The 21,646-nt window shown below is 36.2% G+C and overlaps 1 protein-coding gene across 3 annotated transcripts in view; it reads left to right on the forward strand.

Moving 5' to 3' along the window:
* The first annotated feature begins 127 nt into the window (after positions 1-127).
* The window catches only part of LOC137122815 (protein diaphanous homolog 3-like), a 149,720-nt gene continuing 128,201 nt past the window's right edge, over positions 128-21,646 (forward strand). For 2 of the 3 annotated variants that reach the window (XM_067496140.1, XM_067496142.1), the window contains exons 1-4: positions 129-739; positions 5,760-5,942; positions 6,330-6,434; positions 9,974-10,104. In XM_067496140.1, the coding sequence (XP_067352241.1) occupies positions 620-739; positions 5,760-5,942; positions 6,330-6,434; positions 9,974-10,104 (539 nt within the window). In that variant the 5' untranslated portion in view covers positions 129-619. Of the gene's footprint in view, positions 740-5,759; positions 5,943-6,329; positions 6,435-9,973; positions 10,105-21,646 lie in introns of all 3 variants that reach the window. The other variant, XM_067496141.1, reaches the window with a different exon arrangement.

Raw genomic sequence — 21,646 nt, forward strand, 5'->3', positions numbered from 1 at the left:
AAGTAGGTACCGCTGAGTGACAACTTATTTTGACCAATCAAATGCTGTGTTAGCTGTAAACAGAGAAGGCTCAACCAATGAAAATTCAGTGTGTGTGGTAAAGAGGATGTTATTGGTTGGATTAAACAGACGGCGTTGACGTTCACATTTCGCGGGTTTGTCAAAAAATATTCGCTTCAAAAATGTATTCCGTTAACGCTCCTGTTTGTAGGGATTACGTAGTTTTTTGTTAGTGTCAAGATAAAAGGTCGTCAGTGAAGAGAACCGTTTTGTTTATGCTAAGTTATTTGTTTTTCAGCTCAAACTCATTGACAGCTCACAAATTGGATTAGCGCTAAATTCAGTCAAGCTATCAGTAGCTGAGGTTAGCAAAGTTGCTCGCTACCTAAAAGCGCTGTTGGAACTGAAGCTACGTGGATTTTTGCGCAACTGTTGCGATTTGCACCTCTTCGTTAATCGGCATGAGCTTTGCGGACATTCAGGGATGGTATTGTGATAAACTGCTCAGCGTGTGTTGTCCTTCACCACTTCCCAATGGGAGCTAATGCAGCGTAGCGTTAGGCACATTACAAGATTAACGCGCACGTCTATATTGTCTATATAAGTCCATATTTATAACATGGATAGTTACAGTCAGCGGTTGGAATCCACTACGGGACGAGACAGTAAATCTCAAAAAAAGAAGGGTTCATCCTATATCAGCACGTCATGTGATGAAGGAGACCGCAAACTGAAGTTTGTAAGTATGGCCAGAAACACGTGTCGTTCTTTTTTCTAATATCGACTCAGTCTCCATATACTGTATCTAACGTTATGTAGATAAACACAATCTCACACATCTCCCTTAGTTGTTGTCCCCGAAGTCAACTGTGTATTAAAACACAATCACGATGCCTATAGTACAATAAAAACAGCGGCTGAAATAAGTTATTTAAAAAGTGGCTGTTTAGTGTGTGTGTGTGTGTTTTACATGTTAGGAAACTAGAGCAACATAATATGGCTGGGGACGTTTGGCCCTAAGTAGTACATCACCCTGATACGTTGTGCTGTGACTGTTGCTGAGAAAAATGCCTTACAGTCCAGAACACACATGCTATAGAATTCCTGCACCCTCGAATTTTCTTTGTCGACAGCGACCTTGACTGGTTGTTGACTTTGTTTTGCTTGTACGAAAGCAAAATGTTAAAATTAGCACAGGGTTTAGCCCTTACACTAATCCATGTGCTTCCTCGTAGTGCAAACCAGTCAACATTTTGCCCGCTTGCGATCCGCCCCCCCGGGAAGTTTGGGAGCCGCTGCCACTTGGACGTTCTCCTTTTCAATACAGTGTTCTTTAGTCATACAATGCATACGGAGACATAATTCATGCAGCCTGGATTTGACCCTTCTTATGAAAATGTTACAGCAAGTTAATTCCTCGTAGCTGCCATTCAGGGTTGGATCTTTAGTTGAAACCATGTCTACTACAGCTGCTATGAGCTGCTGGTTAAATGAATAACGTGTACCAGCAACACCTGTTTACGGTCATATGCACACTGTATATATGGTGTTAACAAAGTGGAATCATTGGAATTAAACAGTAAAAATATAATGTTGGGCTCTGTGTTAACAAAATGTCATTATTTTACTATAGAGACAATGAGTCTTGTGACTCGAATACTGACTGTTGAATGATTTTAATTTTTTTATTTTTTGAGGAGAAAAGGAGGAAATTCGTCCCTGCTGAAAGGCGGCAATAGCTAGATGAAGCCTTATTATTAGCTTTTGTTTGTTTGTTTGTTCCAAAAAGGATTTGAAGCTTGGGACTTTACACGAAGCAAACGCAGTGACTACCTGGTGTATCGCAAATTCATTTCATATAAGTCATATTGTGATGTCCTTGGAGAATTATATTCATTTAAGTAAGCTTTTAAAGTTTTAAAATTATAATACTTCACCTATAAGACTAGTGCTCCCTAATCTTGTTTTCCTGTGTACACCTGTTTTTTTAGAATGTATGAACTACCTTTGATATCTGTCTGACAGACCAGTCCTTTAGTCCTTAATCAGACATGCTACTTTAATCTAAATCCACAAAGTTGAAGCCACCTGTGAACTGTTTTGTGCATTCACTGATTTTAAACACTATTTCACCTACACGTTTTCTAGCCAAGTTGATTTGAGCATTATATTCTGAAAGTATATCTCACAAGCAGTGATGTCACGATTGTTAGAATTCTGATCAAATTAAAGATGAGACTTCCCACATCGGTGTAGTTTTCAATTAAATTGAAATGCTCTGATCACAAGCTAAGTGATAGGCTGGTTCTGTTGTTTTGTTCTGTGTTCATCTGACATGGCATCCATGGGCAGCCTTGTCTTTTCAAATTTATTCAGATTAATGTTATCGATTTATAACATGCAATAAGTGCAATCTTAACATATAACCGAAAAAAACAACTGCTAAATATTTTTCACAAGGAACATTAGGGGCCTATTAAGTTGAAAACTGTCATTTCAATAGGTGGCCTTGCTATACCACATTATTTACTGTTATTAAGACAAAGCGGATTTGACATTAAAGACCACTGTACATAAATGGGAGGATTTTATTTATTTTTTTGTCAACAGCAGACATGGCATGCTATGTGTAAATGGTCATTTGAGATGCTGTTTTTATTCTTCTTAAGAACACATAAAAACGTTAAGATTGACTGTCCATATTTACATCCAAAATCAGATGATGTGCTGTGAAATCAGCTGTGAAAAGGGGTTTAGGCCTCATTAAGTGTAACTATTTGGTGAGCCTAAAAATGTTCATAATTTTAGTAAAACAGGAACAGGCAAGCTTTATTTTTAAACATTTTTACATATGTTTTTAATACAAATATATTCTCTAACTTATCTTAATGTAGAGAGGTGCAGTGGGAATCTTCAGTGACACAGACCTATTAAACAGCAATGGCAGAAATATTCACTTCTTAAAGTGTTTGAATGAGGCTTGCCCTTCATGAAAGCAATGAATTCTGCTTGATCAATAGGTTTTGCAGATTCCTGTTGTACCTGTACTGCCTGAAGGGCTCTGTGAAGAGCAAGGCAGAGCATAAAAAGTGAAGCAAAGCTGTAGTGAGAACTAGGCAGAGCAGAGTGGACTGATGATTATTTTTTGTGTCTCACGTTAGTGCTAGCTTAAGGTGCACACTGTAGCTTTAAATTTGGAACTTGAAGTCCATAATAACTTACATATGATGAGATTTTGTCATGAAATGTTCACTTTTAAATGGAAGACTGTCTTAAAGTTACAGTATTAAACTTAAGCCAGTGCTAACATGCAAATCCATCAATTCCTCCCTCTCCCTAGTCTGCCACAAGACAAGTAGTTGTCATTGTGAGATTACAATAAATGAGAAATAATTAGAATTTTCTGATTGGAAGGAAAGATCTCTGCACTGTTGCCTGTACTTAGCAACAGGCGACTTTAAGATTAGTTTTACACTTTGACTAAAAAATGTAGATAATCTTTCCCCAAACGTTGTTTTCTTTAATATAGCGCAGCACCATTACCCCAGTCACTTGGGAAAGTTACTTAACTTGAAAAGTTTTTTGCTGAAATTCTAGGCGTTTGCAGTGGAACCTAAAGGTTCTTAAAAGACTTGCTAGTGTAATCAATGAAGGGGTGAAAGACTGAGAGATAAAGCCTTAAAAATCTGCTGTGTGTGGATGCTTTCTTTGCTTGGATTCAGCCTTGTGTAATTTAATTTTTGTTTTTCCCTGATGACCGTAAAGTATTTTTTTCTATTTACCTAATTTCTTTTGTGAATTGCATGTGCAGTGTTTTATAAATGAGTTTTCTCTATAAGCGACAGATTACTTTTCTCAGTTAATTGAATAAGATGTTATCAGAGTTTAATTAAATGAACAAGGTGATAGTGAAAAGTAAGGTGAATTCAGTGACATTTATAAATTACTGTTGTTCGGCCAATATGCCATTAAAACAAAATATTTGCAAGATTAGGATTTTAAAAAACACTAAAACAAGAAAAGAAGCTGGCCTTATAGATATCTCTATGGCAGCCACAGTTTCATTTGTAGTTTTTATACATTTTTTTTAGTTGCCAGGCGTTTGCATAAGGCTCACCTGAAGATCTTGGTGAGCTCCTTCTGGTCATTCTCGCTGTCTTGTCAGCCTATGCTAATTTCCACTATCCAAATACAAGTTGTCTTATTCAAAATTAAGCAAGAAATTAATATGACAGACTTAAATACTAAAGACATATTTTTTTACAATGTTTGATACAGTTGCCTGATTTATCCTGGATTAAAAATTGCAGTTCCTTACCTGTAATACTTTCCTTTTAGAAACATGGTAAGATTTGAGATGAAGTGAATATACTTTCTCTTGGTTGTCAATCTTTGCAACATAAACTGTACATCACTTAAAATAATATAATCTGCTTAATTTGAGTAGCAGTAAAATTGGTTTTCATTTCCAGACACATCACAGAGGACATACTGCATTTCTCGCCAATGTCTTTAAGTCTTCATGTTATCTAGACATTGCTTTGCTTAATGTTTGTTAAACAGATGCTGTTCGTTCATACAATTTAAACTACAACTAATATAACTAATTAACAAGCTAATTGTTTACATTCTAAGTATTAACCATTACAATATGCACATAATAACATAACACATCTTTTATATACAGAGCCTCGCAAAAGTATTCATACCCCTTGAAATGTCCACATTTTGTGACGTTACAACCACAAATGTAAATGTATTTCATTGGGATTTTATGTGATAGACCAAGACAAAATGGCACATAATTGTGAAGTGAAAGGAAAATTATAAATGGTTGTCAACATTTTTTACAAATAAATAACTGAAAAGTGTGGCATGCAGTAATGTTAGGTTTTAGCCACAAATAGCTTTTTGCATTTAGGCCAGAAAGTTCAATTTTGGTCTCATCTTATCTGGCTTTTTTTCAGCAATGGCTTTGTAGTTGTGTTTCTTCCATAAACGCCAGATTTGTGTAGTGTATGACTAATAGTTGTCCTGTGGACAGATTCTCCCACCTGAGCTGTGGATTCTCTGCAGCTCCACCCGAGTTACCATGAGCCTCTTGGCTGCTTCTCTGATTAATGCTCTCCTTGCCCGGCCTGTCAGTTTAGGTGGACGGACATGTCCTGCTAGGTTTACAGTTGTGCTGTACGCTTACCATTTCCTCATGATAGATTGTACAATTCTTCATAAGATGTTCAAAGCTTGGGATATTTTGTTTTATAACCTAATCCTGCTTTAAACTTCTCCACAACTTTAACCCTGAATTATCTGGTGTGTTCCTTGGACATCATGATGCTGTTTGTTCTCTAATTATCTGAAGGCTTCACAGAACAGCTGTATTACATGACACACAGGTGGACTCTATTGACCTGAAGAAAATTGGTTCCACTGGATTTTACAGTAGTTAGTGGTATCAGAGTAAAGGGGACTGAATTCAAATGCACATCACACTTTTCAGATATTTATATGTAAAGAATTTGGAAAACCTTGTAGCATTTTTCTTTAACTTCACAGTTATGTACCACTTTGTGTTGGTCTATCACAGAAAATCCCAATAAAGTACATTTACATTTGTTCTTAATGTGACAAAATGTGGAAAGTTTCAAAGAGTGTGAGTACTTTTTCAAGGCACTGTATATTTCACTGAAAATTCTTGTGCAGGTTTTTGTATTTTAAATAATGTTTCTGTTTTTCTGTTCCCCCCTCACCCTCCACAGCGGGACAGACTTGCCAGTATTCGCATTCCAGGTAGTAAAAAGGAGCGACCACCTTTATCGCACTCTAAACAAAATGCTAGTGATTCGTCATCGTCTTCATCATCCCCCTCACATCCGTTCGAAGAGCTTTCATCAAAGATTACTACGGAAAAAGAAATCTTGGCTCTTTTTGAAAAAATGATGGTATGTTGATTTAAGAAAAAAAAAACAAGACGCTGAATGTGTATGTTTCAGGACTGAAACTTGGGACCCTTGGGTCTGACCACCTCCAGACAGATTTGTTCTGTGTTCAAGACCCTTCACTTTGTACACACGTACTGTAGTTTTTATTTTTAAATAACTAAAGTTTGGTGGGGCGTACAGCTGCACATAAATAATAAATAGTCATAAATTATATTCTGCTGAACTCTAACCCTCTTGTATATAATATAAGATATGAAAGGTGATGCCATAAAAACCCTGCCTTCTGTTTTGACAGATATTGTCAATAAAAGAATAAAATCTTAAAAAGTTGTAGCAGAACATAGTCTTCTTGCAGTTTGAATGTTCAAATGTTGTTTGCTGTTACAGGAGGACATGAACTTAAATGAGGAGAAAAAGGCGCCTTTGAGAGAGAAGGACCTACATACGAAGAAAGAAATGGTCATCCAGTATATTTTTGCTGCTTCTAAAACTGTGAGTTATTAATTATACTTTTTGAATACAAACATGTACATGCCTGCAATTTAATGTCTGTGTTTTAATGCCATGTGGAAGATCACATCAGAAATTGGAGAGAAAAAAAACTTGACTATTGTTTATCCTGGAAATAATCTAAAATGTGCGTATTTGCTGTAGAGACACAATGGGTGATAACAAGTAAAATGAAGAATGAATGGTTTGTTTCTTCAGCATTTTAAATATAGGCACATTTATGGCATTGACCTAAACTCCTGTCTTCGTAGGTTTGCAGTTGTGCTATACTCTTTCCATTTCACCTGATTTTCACCTGTCTGATGTGTTCTTTGGACGTTGTGATGCTGTTTGTTCACTAATGTTCTCTAACAAACCTCTGAGGGCTTCACAGAACAGCTGTATTATACTGAGATTAAATTACACACAGGTCGACTCTATTTACTAATTAGTGACTTCTGAAGTCAATTGGTTCCTCTGGATTTTTGTTAGTGGTATCAGAGGAAAGGGTCTGAATACAAATGCACGCCACACTTTTCAGATGTTTATTTAAAAAAAAAAAAAATTAAACCATTCATTATTTTCCTTTAACTTCAGTTATGTGCTACTTTGTGTTGGTCTATTCATAAAGTCCCAATAAAATACGTTTATGTTTGTGGTTGTAATGTGACAAAACGTGGAAAAGTTCAAGGGGTATGCATAATTGTTCAAGGCACTGTGTTCCTATTACCACGGGAATACAGCTGGATAGCTCAGTGGTTGAAAACCCTGACTTCAGTACAGTATGTGCAGTACAGTACAGTTCAGTACAGTACAGTTCAGTACAGTATGCCGATTCCTGGATACGGTGTGGTCAATATCCAGTGTGGGCACTTTGGCAAAGCCCTTAATGCTACCTACCTCGTTGCTAATGACAGTTAGAAAAACAAGCGTCACACTGGCTTGGAAGTCGTCCGGGTCAACAAGGTCCGCGTAAGCTGTTGGGGGACTAGGGCATCCTGATGTCACCTTTGTTGATGTGTTGTGTACTGTAGCAGTACTTTTCCTAAAATAACCATTTTACTTCTTGGAGACCCATTGTTGCTTTATTTGTAGTACCCCTGCTGTGGTAGGAAATGGTGCTTTGGTGAGTGTTGCCTTTGAAACACAGAAAGAAATTTATGGTGTGTGTGTAATAATATGAGACAGGGACAGACAGGCTGTGAGTTTCTTCCTTCTAGATGCGTTGCCAGTCTGTGGGACTTTCTGCCTTCGGTCTTGTCTTCAGTGAGTGAAAGGCTTCTACTTTTAACAGTAATCAGGTCATCTATAAACACCTATGACCTGGATTTTAGAGGCAGCCATACATGCCAATGTGACAAAACTGCCTCCACCATGTTTGATAGATAATGTTGTATGCTTTGAATCAAGAGATGTTCCCTTTTCATCCCCATACCTTTCTCTTGCCATCATTCTTGTACAATGAATCCTGGTTCCATCAGTCCAAAGAATTTTATATCAAAACCTTTTTTAGGATTTTTAATAGTCTTGTATTGGCAAGTCCCAATGTTTTTGGTGTCTCTCTCTTTTGGCGTATTTTGTTTTTCAGTATTCATATTTTCAAAGGTAATGGGCAGTTTCTCAGATTATTTTTTTCTTCTTTCGTTTTTTAGGACGAATGACTCACTCCTTTCCAAATTCATATTTCAACAACTTTTTTCACTGTGCAATTATTTATTTAACAAAAATTCGATACCCCCTGTGATTCAGTAGTTATAGATCTACATGTAGCAGCTATAGCTTGAAGGAATTGTTACCTTTATGACTTTATCAGTCTCTGACACTACTGTAGATGAATCTTGGCCCATTTTCTTTACAACATTGCTTTAGTTTATTGGGGTTTTTTGGCAATGGCTTATCTACAGCTTGCTTAAAGTCCTGCCACAACATTTTAATTGGGTTAAGGTCTGGACTTTGACTCAGTCATTCCAAAACTTTGATTCTTTTTTTTGACACTGTTTTTTATTTTGTTAGCCATTATGATGTAAGTGTACTTAAGTGCTTTGGATTATTCTCTTATTTCACAACACAGTTTCGACCAAGCTTTAGCTGTTAGACAGATGCCCTCATCTTTTGCCTCTAGAGAAAAGAGTTCATGCTCAACTCAATGAATGTAAGGCCCCAGGTCCTGTGGCTGTAAAACAAGCCATAAATCATCACCCCTCCATTGTGGTGCTTGACAGTGGGTATATCGGGCTTCTTCTGATACATTTTGTTTGGTTTTTACCAAACATGGAGCTGGGCATTAAGTCCAAACAACTCCACTTTGGTCTCATCTGTCCATCGGACATTGTTCCAGAAGTCTTGTGGTTTGGTCAGATGCAGTTTTGTGAACCTCAGTCATCTTTCCATGTTCCTTTTAGACAGAAAGGCTAGCTTTCAAACAAACTCTAATTGCCTTTTCTAATTGTGCTGTCATGGGCTTTAACATTTACCATTTAACATGAGCATGCTCAGTGAGGCCTGTAGCTACTGAGATGTACAGCTACATCTTAGTGGCTCTTGTTTTTTTATTTTTTATTTCTATGAGCATTGCATGGTGCAGCATTGTGAGTGAATGTGCTGGGATATCTGCCACTGGGAAGATTAGCAACTGTCCTGAATGCTCTCCGCTTGTGAATAATCTTTCTCACTGTAGAACATTGGACTCCAAACTGGTATTGCGTTACCAATCTCCTTAATGCTCCTGGCTGCAACTTCCCTCTTAAATCCTATGAAAGCAGTAAGGAGATACTTTGTATATCCCAAATGTTTAACTAATATTTTTTTCTTTTTGGCTTTAGTTTTGTTAAATAAATAATGGCACGATAAAAACAAAATATGTTTTCATTTGACATTGTATTTGCCTAATACTAAGACCTGCTACAATCAGATGATTCCTATTGTTTTTAAGAATAAATAAAACAAAAGGAGAGGATATTAGATTTTGAACAAGAAACAAGAAGCTTAAGGCTGAAGCCATAATGACGTTTCTAAATGAAATATGCACTTTTACTGTAGATTTTGCCTATATATGAAAGGTGGTTAGTTTCTAGGTCTGTAAAGGTGCTTAGGATCATTATAACATCCTTTTTCTTTTTTTGGTGACTGAAAATATGTGTTCTTAGCAAGATTTTTTTTAAAACAAATTTAATCTGAATCTAACAATAATAAAAAGTGGGTACCTAGCATCATTCTTACCAAAAAGTACACCTTATATTAATATCTTGCCTACAAATTAAGAATGCGCCGACGAAAGCGAAATAGAATTATTGTACATTTTGTTCAGTTAGGCTAGACTTGCATAGATGTTCAGGATTATAAAGAGAATTGCTCAGTAGGGTAACGGAATCCATTTGTGTTTTTGCATTTGACTGTTGAAATATGATGGCAATTTTCTGCCAGCATACTGTGTGTTCTGCCGTTTTTGGCTTCCTGCTGATTTGATCACCTTTTCTGAGGCTACACTGAACAGATCTCTCCTTTATTTGATCACACTGAGCCATTCATTTTTTTTCTTCTAGGGTAGCTTGAGAAGCAGCCATCAGATATCTCCCCAGGAATTTGTGGGAGAGCTCAAGTCAGGGGTGATGGACGAACGCCTGTTTGCCTGTCTGGACTCATTGCGAGTGTCCCTTACCAGCAAGCCGGTCAGGTACAGTACAAGATTCTAATGTAGCAAAAAGACAGGCTTTATTTTAAACATCGCGATTCTTTTTGACATCTTACACATTACCCTTAGACCTTTTGTTGAGATCATATTAAATGACCTGTTTTATTACACATTTATATTTATAAAATATTATTTCTTCATTTTCTCTAAAATTATTCAAATTTTATGTATTGGATAGAATAAAATCATGTAAACAAGACTTTTAAATAAGTACAGAGTAACAAGTGAACAGAACTAAAGCTCACACAATGAATCTCAGAGGTTCATTATAGGCAGATGTGTGAATCAGAGTGGTAGCAAATTAAAATGATTTGTTTTGGAACGAAACACAAATCACTGATTATTAATTTAAAGTCAGAATTGACCCAGAATCTGAATGAATTTGTGTCAACTTGAATGTAGTTCTCTTGCTGCCCCATATCGTAAGCGGCATAGTAACAAACTTTTAGATTGCTATTTCTTACTACAGTGTAGTGTGGTATTCTTAAAGTGGAAACATGCTTTCTGCATACTGGGACATGTTCCTAATTATACTACAGTTGGGGGCACGTATGCAGATATATTCCACACATGCTCACAGCAAAACATGATGTTGACTCTGGACTGTAGCAACAAGAAGAACTGCGTTTTTTTTGTTAAATTTGAACCAAATGAGAAATGAAAGAAAAAAGTTGAACTGCCTTAAAGAAATAAATATCATAGACATAATGCCAGAAAATAAGCATTACATACCTTTTGATGTATAAAATGAGCCGCAATTTACTTTTCTGGCACGCATGCAGTTAGTGCATCAGTGCTATATATTTAGAATAGAGGACAAACTGTTCAATCTCGGTTTCATCAGACTACAGAACTTTGTTCCTCACACTCAAAAGCTGCTTTTTTGCAAGGCTGCAGTGATATTTGTACTTTCTACTACTTTGTTCCTGATCTCTGAGCTCCAGAGGATCTCTGGAGCTCAGAGTGACCATCTGGTTCTTGGTCACCTCTCTTATATTGTTTCTTTTTTGCAACTCAAATTATTATTTAGTTTGGGTTTAGATTTTTTTGGAGACTGGGTTTGTTAATTTTGTTTTTGTTTTAGATTTTAGTCTTTAAATATATTCTATGTTAGTTTAGATTTTTGTTTTTAAATGCATTTATTTTATTTATAAATGCAAAATATAGTGCCACAGGAACCAACTTTATATGTATTTGGTATAAGCGGAATGTTTTTACATGATCTACTAGATGGTTATAAATTGCCTTAATATTGTAATGACTACTCTTTCTTTTCTTTATCAGCGTAAACCTTTTTTATAATATGAATCTATTGCTCAAAACTATTTTTTGTATTGGCGTGACTGTCCTCCCTTTTGCCTATTTACTCTTCCCTTTCTTTCACCTTATAAGTATCAGTATATAAGTATCAAAAAAATTTTCTTGGTATTTGTATCACATAAAAAAATGTATTTCTTTTAACAATATTGGAATTTGTCATCCTATTGGTTTTACCAGGTCTAAGCCTTGTTGTGGATAATGAAGTCCTCTTATTGCCATGATCACTTTTTGAGTTTGCATGTCCTTAGACATTAATGCATGAGTGATGCCATATGCTTATAGAAGTAAAAGAAAGAGAAGCTGTTATATTTTTAGAACCTCTTGATGCAATGCAGCTTTATCAGCCAGGCAAGAGAAAATGAGTGTTAAGAGTTTTTAACCATGAAGCCATTTGTGAGGCTTAGTTTGATTTTGATTAGAATCCGTGACATTAGCAAAAATGTACAAACATAACCAAGAGCTAATGTGCCTTAGAACTTGTATGAGGCTTAATATATTCAAGTTTTAAATTAATTATCTTAACTGTAGACATGAGAGTTTTGTAGGTTCTCATTTTTGATAATACATTCAGGACATTAAGATTAAAATATTTTACCTAGCATATTATCTCATAAGAGACTTAATTGATAGTAGTAATCAAAATGGGTTTCCTCTCGGTACTCCGATTTCCTCTTGCATTCCAAAGACATGCTGTTGAGGTAATTGGTGCCGATAAATTGCCTGTAGATTTGAATGTAATGACTAAGGTTTGTCTGCCTCTCTGTGGCCACTTTCAGACATAGACTAGCATCCTGAGTTTATTTATATATTATCCAGAGGGAACATGTGTGCTGTAAGAAACCATTGCTATTTATCCAGTGTACATTTTGCGTCATGTTTTGTCCCGTACATGTTGATACAGTTATAAAAGAGCAACTAAGGAGAATATCCTGACCTGTTTCTCAAGATATTCTAGAAGGTAATAAGTAAAAGAGACTACCTACTTGTTCCAGAGCATCCTTGACAATGGATGGAGTTTGTGAATGTTACATAGCACCATATAGAAAGACCATGGTTATTCAGTGGTTGTCGGTGCTTGGTGAAACACAATACTTAAGATAAAACTGACAATTGCAACAACAGTACTGTTATCATACATATTATACATGTCCATTGCTCTTTAGTGGAATTTAGTGGAAAACCATTAATAAAATGGTCATCATTAATAAAATAGACAGTTAAACACATTTGTTACATTTTTTGGCTTGACCATAAACCATAGCTAAAACCCCATGCCATCTAAAAACACCATTGCAATTTTGAGCTGTGGAATTGATTGATGGCCATATAAGCATTTTGTCTGCCATTTTTTTTTTTTTTTTGTGATGCTGATCTCTTCAGTTGTGGCAACAACTCTTTGTCAATACTTTCATCCAAAATCAGGTGGTAGTGTTCTACATAGCAGTCTAGCATAGGCTGGCAGCATGCTCCCTCAACAGATGGTGGAACAGACACACTATAAGTAATTTGGTAGTTCCTGTACCTTCGAAGGTTGACCCTGTAATGCTTTCCTCTGACCGCTGTATACCTTACCCACATCAGCTATTCCAGCTCTGTCTCCTTTCTGTGAACAAAGGTATTAGTATTAGCACAGTATTAGCCCAATGTACCAGCAAGGCCAAAAAATGTAATTATATTAACTGGATTTGATAAATGGATCTGACAAACAAGTGGAAATTGGTTTTTGACATAACTGACTTTAAGGTTTAAGGCCCCAGATTTAGTTTATTCAGTTTAGCAATAGAGAAGGGTAAAGTTTAGCATCTCTCTTCCTTACATGAATGCTTTTAATAAACCTTGGTTGCTCTTTCTGTCTCTCATATCTGTCACACATGGACTGCAAACAAAAATTCACAATTGTTGAAATTAGGGCTGAATAATTCAGGAAAATATTCATTTATTTATTTTAAAATTTTGTACAACAATATTGCAATTGCCGTGCAAATACATACGCGCGTGTGTGTGTAAGCTGTTTTTATGACCTTGTAGGGACTTTCTATTGACTTAAATTCATTTTTTAAGTCTTACCTTAACCTTAACCATAACCTGTACTTAAGTAACCCTAACCTTACCATAGCCATTTGCACTATGGTTATTAACACTGAATTTACATTTGTCTCAAACTTTCTTTATCCATTCACTCACCCCCTCTGAGAGTGGGGAGGGCATATCTCTTTATGTGAAGCCTGTGGGAATGCTTCTTCTGTTATTGTTGTTCAGAAAACATTTTAATTGCAGCTTTTGCAAATTGCATTTCGGTAAATTATAATACTAATTTAAAAACCAGTAATCGTTCAGCCTTACCTAAAATCGATCATACTGATAGTCTTGTTTTCAGTACAATATGTATATGCAAATGCCTTTATTCAAAATGGAATAATAATCAAATCATATGCAATCCAAAACAGCAGCTCAGACATAAATTGTACCTTTTTATAAAGGTACAATAATAATCGATTTTGATGGGCACACGTAGAGGTTAAAGGGATTGTCGTTGCACATTGTTAAACTGGACTCTATTCATTTGAGAGTTGTTTCTAACATTTTGTTTATAATAAGGTGTTTCTAATTTTCTAATAAATAATTTACAAGATAGGGGAAGATGATTAGAAACGAATTATAATGCAAAAGCATCAGTTACCCCCACTGCCAACACCAATGATAAACATATAGTAACATTTTGCAGTGAACATGATTGTTTTATAACCATTATTTTATTATAATTGTGACTGTAAAAATGTTTCTGAATTTAGTAGCTTAGTTTTTTTAAGCATTGTTATTGTGGTTTGAAACATGTTCTTACTGATTTTAATGGCTGGTATATGTACTTTAGATGTCCCGCATTGCTGTGATTTCCCTGTGAACGCAGAGAGCCATCCTGTAGTCAGGTAACTTGCTGCACTCAGGACAGCATTTCAAGTTAATTTTTTATTTCTGGTTCATGACCGCTTTAGCGGAGTGCAACAGTGTGCTTCTCTGCCTGGGAACCTTGGAGACATTCTCCTGAGACTGTTAGAAGCCAAGCTACCTTAGCTGTGAAGTTACCCAGATAAGGCGCCTCATATTTCTCTTTGATTTATGACTGTTTTTGTTTCCAAGGGAATGGAATGATGAATTTGTATTCCTTCTTTTTTATGCTGTCTGCATCGCTCTGTTTCACGGTGTCTTCCTGATCTGATAGCCCTCAGTCCAATATTACTGTGGTTCTTCTGCATCTGTTAATGACGACGTACAATTACAGTATGTCTTTTCTCATGTTAGTCATTTTCCAGCAAGTCACTATTTTAGGAAACATTCTTCTAAAACACATGGCAAATTATAAGCAGACACAGATTTATAGGAGCCCATGCGGATTTGTCAAGTCTGAGCTTTAAAACTGTTTGAAAACCAACTTTTCATAGTAAGCTTAGTATTTAATTTGCACTCATATATATTTGTAAAATGGAAACAATGCTCTTGGTGAAAATGGACCACACGCATAAAAACCTTTGCTGTAAATCAGAAAACAGCAAGTATAGCTTCGCTCCGTCACCTGTTTAAACATTAAAGGGCGAGGCTACGTTATGCTATTATGCTGTACTTGTCTGTTATATCATTATGATGATGATAACTTACTGTATGATAGTAGCAGTGTTAATAGGTAACACACATAAATCAGTGTTGCAGTTTTCCTAGCAAAGAAACGGATATGTTATTTACATGATGGCTCCAAACACTGAAGACATTCAGGCAGAGAATGTGATTGAAGTTTCTCCTTGGGATGTGGGAGGGATGTTGTTAGGAACTAATGAAACCCAAGGGCTGCAAGAGCGTGCTAGATTAGCAAACTGAATTTAAACTACTTTAATCACTTCAGACTCTAGACAGACAGCATGGTAAATACTACCACATAATGCACAAGGATAAAGACACAGGGTACATTTTATCTACTTTGAATATACTGTTATTTTGCAACTGTAGTTCTTTTTTTTTTTTTTAAGCACTGCACCACAAAAATACAGGGCTTAAAATGAGGCAGCGATAGAACCATCCTGATCACGTGCACACATGTAGGTGCATGTGTACTGTGCCTTTATATGTTACATATGTTTAACATGTTTGTTCACATGTGCAAACAAAATATTTATGAGAAATCACATTCGCATACTTTTTGGAAATTTCTAAAAGTTAATGTCTACAGTATCACAGCTCAAGCTAGTTGTGTAGATCTACTGAATGTGGTTTTCACTCCAGGTGGCATTAAACTTGCTTTTTCCCAGTATGAGGTAGATGAAAATAACCAAAAAGAAAAACATTCACTGAAGACATATTTTTATTCTGAAATCGTAACAATATGATTTTATGTGAAAGATTGTAAAATTGGTGGAAAATGAGCTGATGGTTTTATTTGCTTGAGTATGAGCTTTAGAAAGATTTTTCATCAGAGGATGCCTCCAACCTAACAAATACAATCTCTGGGACCATAGAGAGGAACCTTGTATTCAAGTCGGTTTCCCTACTAACTGACTGCAGACGTATGCACAACTTATGCGCAACTTTTATTTCACCCTCATCAATTTAATTCAGTGAATTATGATAGATAGCATGAGCATGTAACCACAATGATCAGCACCGGGTAAAAACTGGAAACCAATAACTAAAAGTTTTATCCTATACTGAGCTACCAATAGTAGAATCACGCATAATTGCACGGTGTTATTATTAGCACAGGCAAGGCTTGCACATCATAAGCGACTTATGGAAGAGAAGTAACGCTAGATGATAGAACATTGTGTTTTGTTTAGAGTCGGAGACAGCAAGTTTGGTTGACTAATTTTTTTTATGCAGAAATATACCCTGATGTAACCTTTTTTCAAAGTGACATTAATGACGAGCAACAGTTGACACAAGTCTGAAGTTTCTTTCTCTCCTAACGCTGTCACAATGGGTGCCTCCATTGTTGGCTGTATACCTCATTCTAGCTTTCCCTCACATTCAGCCATGATGTAAAGACAAATCCCTTTGATACATTATTGCCTCTGCCTGACTTTCTTGATTAGATCAGATTAGACTTTTTTCAGATGTTATAGAAAGGTTTCAGATCGTCACTCTTTGGTCTCTGAAAACTTTACTCGCCTTAGAAAGCTTACATACAGTATGTGACCATTTCATCACCATAACTTTTCACTCATGTGTTTCAATGCAAATGTATTTGCAATTTATTGCATCAGACCAGGATAGAACGGGCCTTTTGGTTACCTGTGTACTAATTCGAGTAATAGATCAAGAGTAGTTCCCTTTGCTTTTGCCTCACCTACTGATGATGAACAACTAGCATGCAGTTGGTACTTATATATACATTTTAATGAAGCTCATAACAGGGCTCCTGCCCCACCTACTCTATAAACAGAATGATTTGGGCCAGAGTCTTGTGAAAAGTGTATGTTAAATTAAATTTTTACTCAAACATGAGTCTCATTACTTAGCTGTCTTAGCAACAGCCTTCCCTTTCACCATGGCACTGATCGTTTCTCCCCATTCCTATCAGCGTTTCTCATTTTCTCATGTCACACACAATCTTATCTAGGAATGCTAAGCTACTTGCCTCTATTATAATTTTCCAAGTGGAAAGCAGTTTTGAATAGAACCTGAGATATAATAAACATCTGCATCATTGTAAAAAGCGTAATTTTTTTTAGCAGATGAGGAACTTAATACCTGTTTTCATAAATAGCACAGTAATACAATAAAATTAGTTTAAACTACATTTTAAATATAAATGTGTTAATGTTTCTGAGGCCTGCAAATTGGGAGTTAAAGTTGGTAGTGTGATATATCAGATTTGAACTTAAACATACCATTAATACAATTTGTATTTTTTTGTACTTGTTTTAAAAGCATAAAATCATATTGCCAGACTTGTCACTGCTCTGCATTGTAAACATTACATGCCCCCAGTTTATGGTCTGTGCATCTGTCTGACGTGGGCCACACACATACACACAAAGCAAAGAGGCTACAGAGAACAGGAAAGACAAGGGAAACATGCACTACACCTTTCTGCAGGGTTGTGTGGAGGTGTGACAATGTTTGATTGTGTTTTACTACGCCAATTCTAAAAATGTTGGGAGGATATGTAAACGTAAATAAAAACAGAAAGCAAAAATTTGCTAATCTCATCAATCCATGTTTTATTCACAATAGAACATTAACAACATATAAGATCATTAGGTCGTTTTAAATTTGATGGGAGCAACACCTCTCAATAAAGTTGAAACAGGGTGATGTCCACCATTGTGTAGCATCCCCTCTTCTTTTAACAATTGTCTCAAAACATCTGGGAAGTGAGGAGACCAGTTGCTGGAATTTTGTCCCATTCTTATCTGAAGAAGGATTCTAGCTGCTCAACAGTCCTGGGCCTTTGTTGGCGGGATTCTTCGTTTTTTGATGCTCCAAATGTTTTCTATTAGTGAAAGGTCTGGAGTGCAGGCAGGCCAGTTCAGCCCCTGGAGTGTTCTCCTGTGAAGCTATGCTGTTGTGATGGATGCAGTATGAGGTTTAGCATTGTCTAGCTGATATATGCAAGACCTTCCCTGAAGGAGACGTCTGGATGGGAGCATATGTTGCTCTTAAACCTCTATGTACTTTTCAGCATTGAAGTTGCCTATCCAGATGTGCTGCCCGCGCCATAGGCACCATGATATTATATACTGTAAATAGTGAGATCTTTAAAGTCGTCTGTTTTACATTGAGAAATGTTTTTCTGAAATTGTTCCCCAATATTTTGCCGCACTCTGTCGCAAATTGGTGAACCTTTCCCATCTTTACCTTCGAGAGGCTCTGCCTCTCTGAAATGCTATTTTATACCTGGTCATGTTACTGACCTGTTGCCAATTAACCTAATTAGTTTGTCACATGTCCATTTGTTTTTGATTTGTTGCACTTACTTTCCTAGCCTTATGTTGCCCCTTATGTAGCCCTGCTCTTGCTCTCACCGAGCTGGGGAGGAGGGCCGATTAAATGGTGCCTTTCATGACCGCAGCGACCAAATCATATGGCCCTTAGTAATTCCACAGTGCCATCACCAGGCTAATGCGGGTTCTAATGGAAAAAGGGGAAATTTGGGCACATCAACAAGAATGGCTCTTGGATGCCTTCGCTCGTACCTGCCAGACATTACAAAGCAGTGGATCGGTTTTGAACAACACACTACTAGATTTCAACCTGGTGTAGACATGATGAGGGGTCTCATTGCCATAGTGACCGCCATTCTTGTATTATTGTAGGGAAACATTGTAATAATATATAATAAATAATATTTTTATTTCAAAATAAAGGTTAAAGTTTAAGCAATTGTGGCTCAGCTGGTAGAAAGGGTTATTATCCTTTAATATCAGGGTCAAAAAAAGTATAATTCCTGTGTTATTCCTGTGACTAAGGGATTTCAGCTTTAAATGAATTACTGAATTTATCCTTGGATGTGAGCTTTTGCAATAAAAATTTTAAATAACTAAATGATTCAAAGTTGTATCTGTATTTCTTTACTGATAGAGAAAGCAGAAAACTACACTGTTATGGTGAAGTACTAATACTGATCATGACTCCTGATAAAACAAGAGAAATGAGATGAACAGCGGAAAAAAATAACATTAATTCAATTAATGTGTATTAAATGTGTATCTGACACAATGATATAACATCTGTAGTCTCACTTTACAACGTATATTGAACAACAGTTGTCAACCGAGTCTAGTGTTGTCAAATTATATATAGTATATTTTCCCCTGTTCTGTACAGACTGCAACCTAATCTAGCCATTTTGCTAAATAATTTAAAGTTAAAATATCTAAAAGTTGAGAACAGGCAATTACTCAGTGGAATCCTAATTGAAGTTAACAACTTTCAGCTCCAACCTAAAAATGAAAACAAATTGATTTTAATTCATTATCAAAGACGTTTGTGCCAAAGATGCTCAAGGCAGGCCAGCATACGAAAGTAACTGATTGAGTTTTTACCTTTCCCAGAGATGCTGTTTAATATAGCACAAATATATATTTCACTTTATTTGATTGTATATTTACATTAGCATCCTACTGGGATATGATATAATACTTAATATGAATATTTAAACTTAAAAATTAAAACTGATTAGCTAATGATTAGGTGTCACTCAGTTGTGAGAGCTTTTAGAATTGCAGTGTCACCCATGCCAATTATTACGGAGCAGTTGGGGTGATGATGGCCAAGTGGAATAACATGTGAATTATTTCAAATAGCTTAAAACACAAAATTGGCATTAGAGGAATTTATTTATATTTATATTCTACATACATGGCAATGGAGCTATGCTACTTTCAGAAACACCTCTCTGTAAATCATAGCACAGTTCAACAGCATCTTCCACTGTGATTATTTACCTGAATCAGCTCCTCTAAAACAATTTCCAAAAGAATTAAACATTATCACCTTCAAAAAGTGAGGGTTTGTAATATGACTGTTGGATTAGGCTGACTTAGTTTTAGGCTAAGGTGTACCTAATAACTAAAAATTAATTAATTTCTGTAGGTATGTCCTGATTCCATCATGGAATATTAGGTCCAATACTGCCCTTGTGTACTTGTACTCGTACTCCTAAAACTTCTTAGATAGTGCACCTTTTACCACAATAATCTGCAATTTAATAGAATACACCCAATTGTATCACTGAGCTGATGTCCACATATCATTTTACATGTTTGCACACTTAAATTTTCAGTTGCATGTGTGAGTAAAATAGTCACTGTAGGCTGCAGATGTGTCTATAGACATTTTATTTAATTGGCAGGATTTATGGCAATAATTGTTTGACAATGCCGGCTTTATAATTCTCAAACGGTTTTAAAAAAAAAAAAAAAAAGGTGGCCAAATATAATTGGGTGTGTGTCAATACACTTGGGCGGGAAGTACTGTTGGGAAGTACTGCATTTTTGCAGTCGGCAGCGACAATCAGCCGCCAGGTAAAACAAACGGCTAGTGCCTACCATACAATGACCTTTACAAACAAGTGAAGCAGAGACACCCAAATGATTTTTCAAAATCACTTGGTAAAAGCTGTGGAAACAGAGGGTCAGTGCAGCCACAGAGCTGTGAGAAGGAGTCATATTGGAATGTTTTCTCAAACATACACACACACATTAACACTGGTGAAGACCGTTATCATTTTATGTGTGAATGAGAAAGTAAACAAATCTAGATTTTAGCTGAAAGGCATCACTATAACATTAGGTGGCACTACTTTTTAACTATATTGTCATTATTTAATATTGCTGTAAATGTGTGTGGGAACTTTCTGGATATTAACTGCCAGATTTGCAGAGATTATTGAAATGTACCTACTTCCAGATTTGCAGAGATTATTGAAATTTACCTACAGTCCTACACTGAAATTCAGATCCTGTGGTTGATAAATAAATTAGTATTTATTTTAGTATGACCAGTATGTTTAAGCAATTTTTTAAAAATATTAAAGCTCTAGTACATAAAAAGCAGCAAATGATCCCACGTAATGTTTAGCTCTTCATTTAGCTTAAAGAAATGATCTCTTCCCAGAATGATTCCTAAAATAAGTTTGAGGTCTAGATGCATACTATACATGGAGCATACTGTGTATGGTCATGTGTATAATGGGGCCTGTACACTTTCACCATACAGTTCACACTGAGCACTTTGTAACTTGAAAACAGTGCAGGTCTCACTTTAAATAATCTCTTCAATTAGATCTATTTAATAACATAGGTACATAATTGAAAACAGTACAGTTTGTAACCTAAGTTACCAGCTTTTGTGCCAGTCGGAGCACTGCCTGGAAAATCAAATTAAATTTGATGTGTTTTCCTCTTGTGAAATAACTACCTTTATGGATTACTGTATATTGAGGCACCACATTTAAAATAAACATCCCACTGCTCAAGGAGCATACTTCAATTAGCAGTCTGGGTTTTATCATCTACTCACATGGCTTTTCCTATCATTACAATTGTGACGACACACACTTCTTCTTGTCCTTTCCACTGGATTACTCCACTGTCTCATCCGGCATCTCGGTCTGTCTCTCTGACATCTCTGCTCGGATGAGAGAAAGACATCTTCAGCTCAGCCTCTCTGAGACAGAAGTTCCACCCAGGCCTTCAATGCAACACAACATCAG

The sequence above is a fragment of the Channa argus genome, chromosome 2 (genome assembly GCF_033026475.1).
Source record: "Channa argus isolate prfri chromosome 2, Channa argus male v1.0, whole genome shotgun sequence".
In the NCBI taxonomy this organism is placed as follows: domain Eukaryota; kingdom Metazoa; phylum Chordata; class Actinopteri; order Anabantiformes; family Channidae; genus Channa; species Channa argus.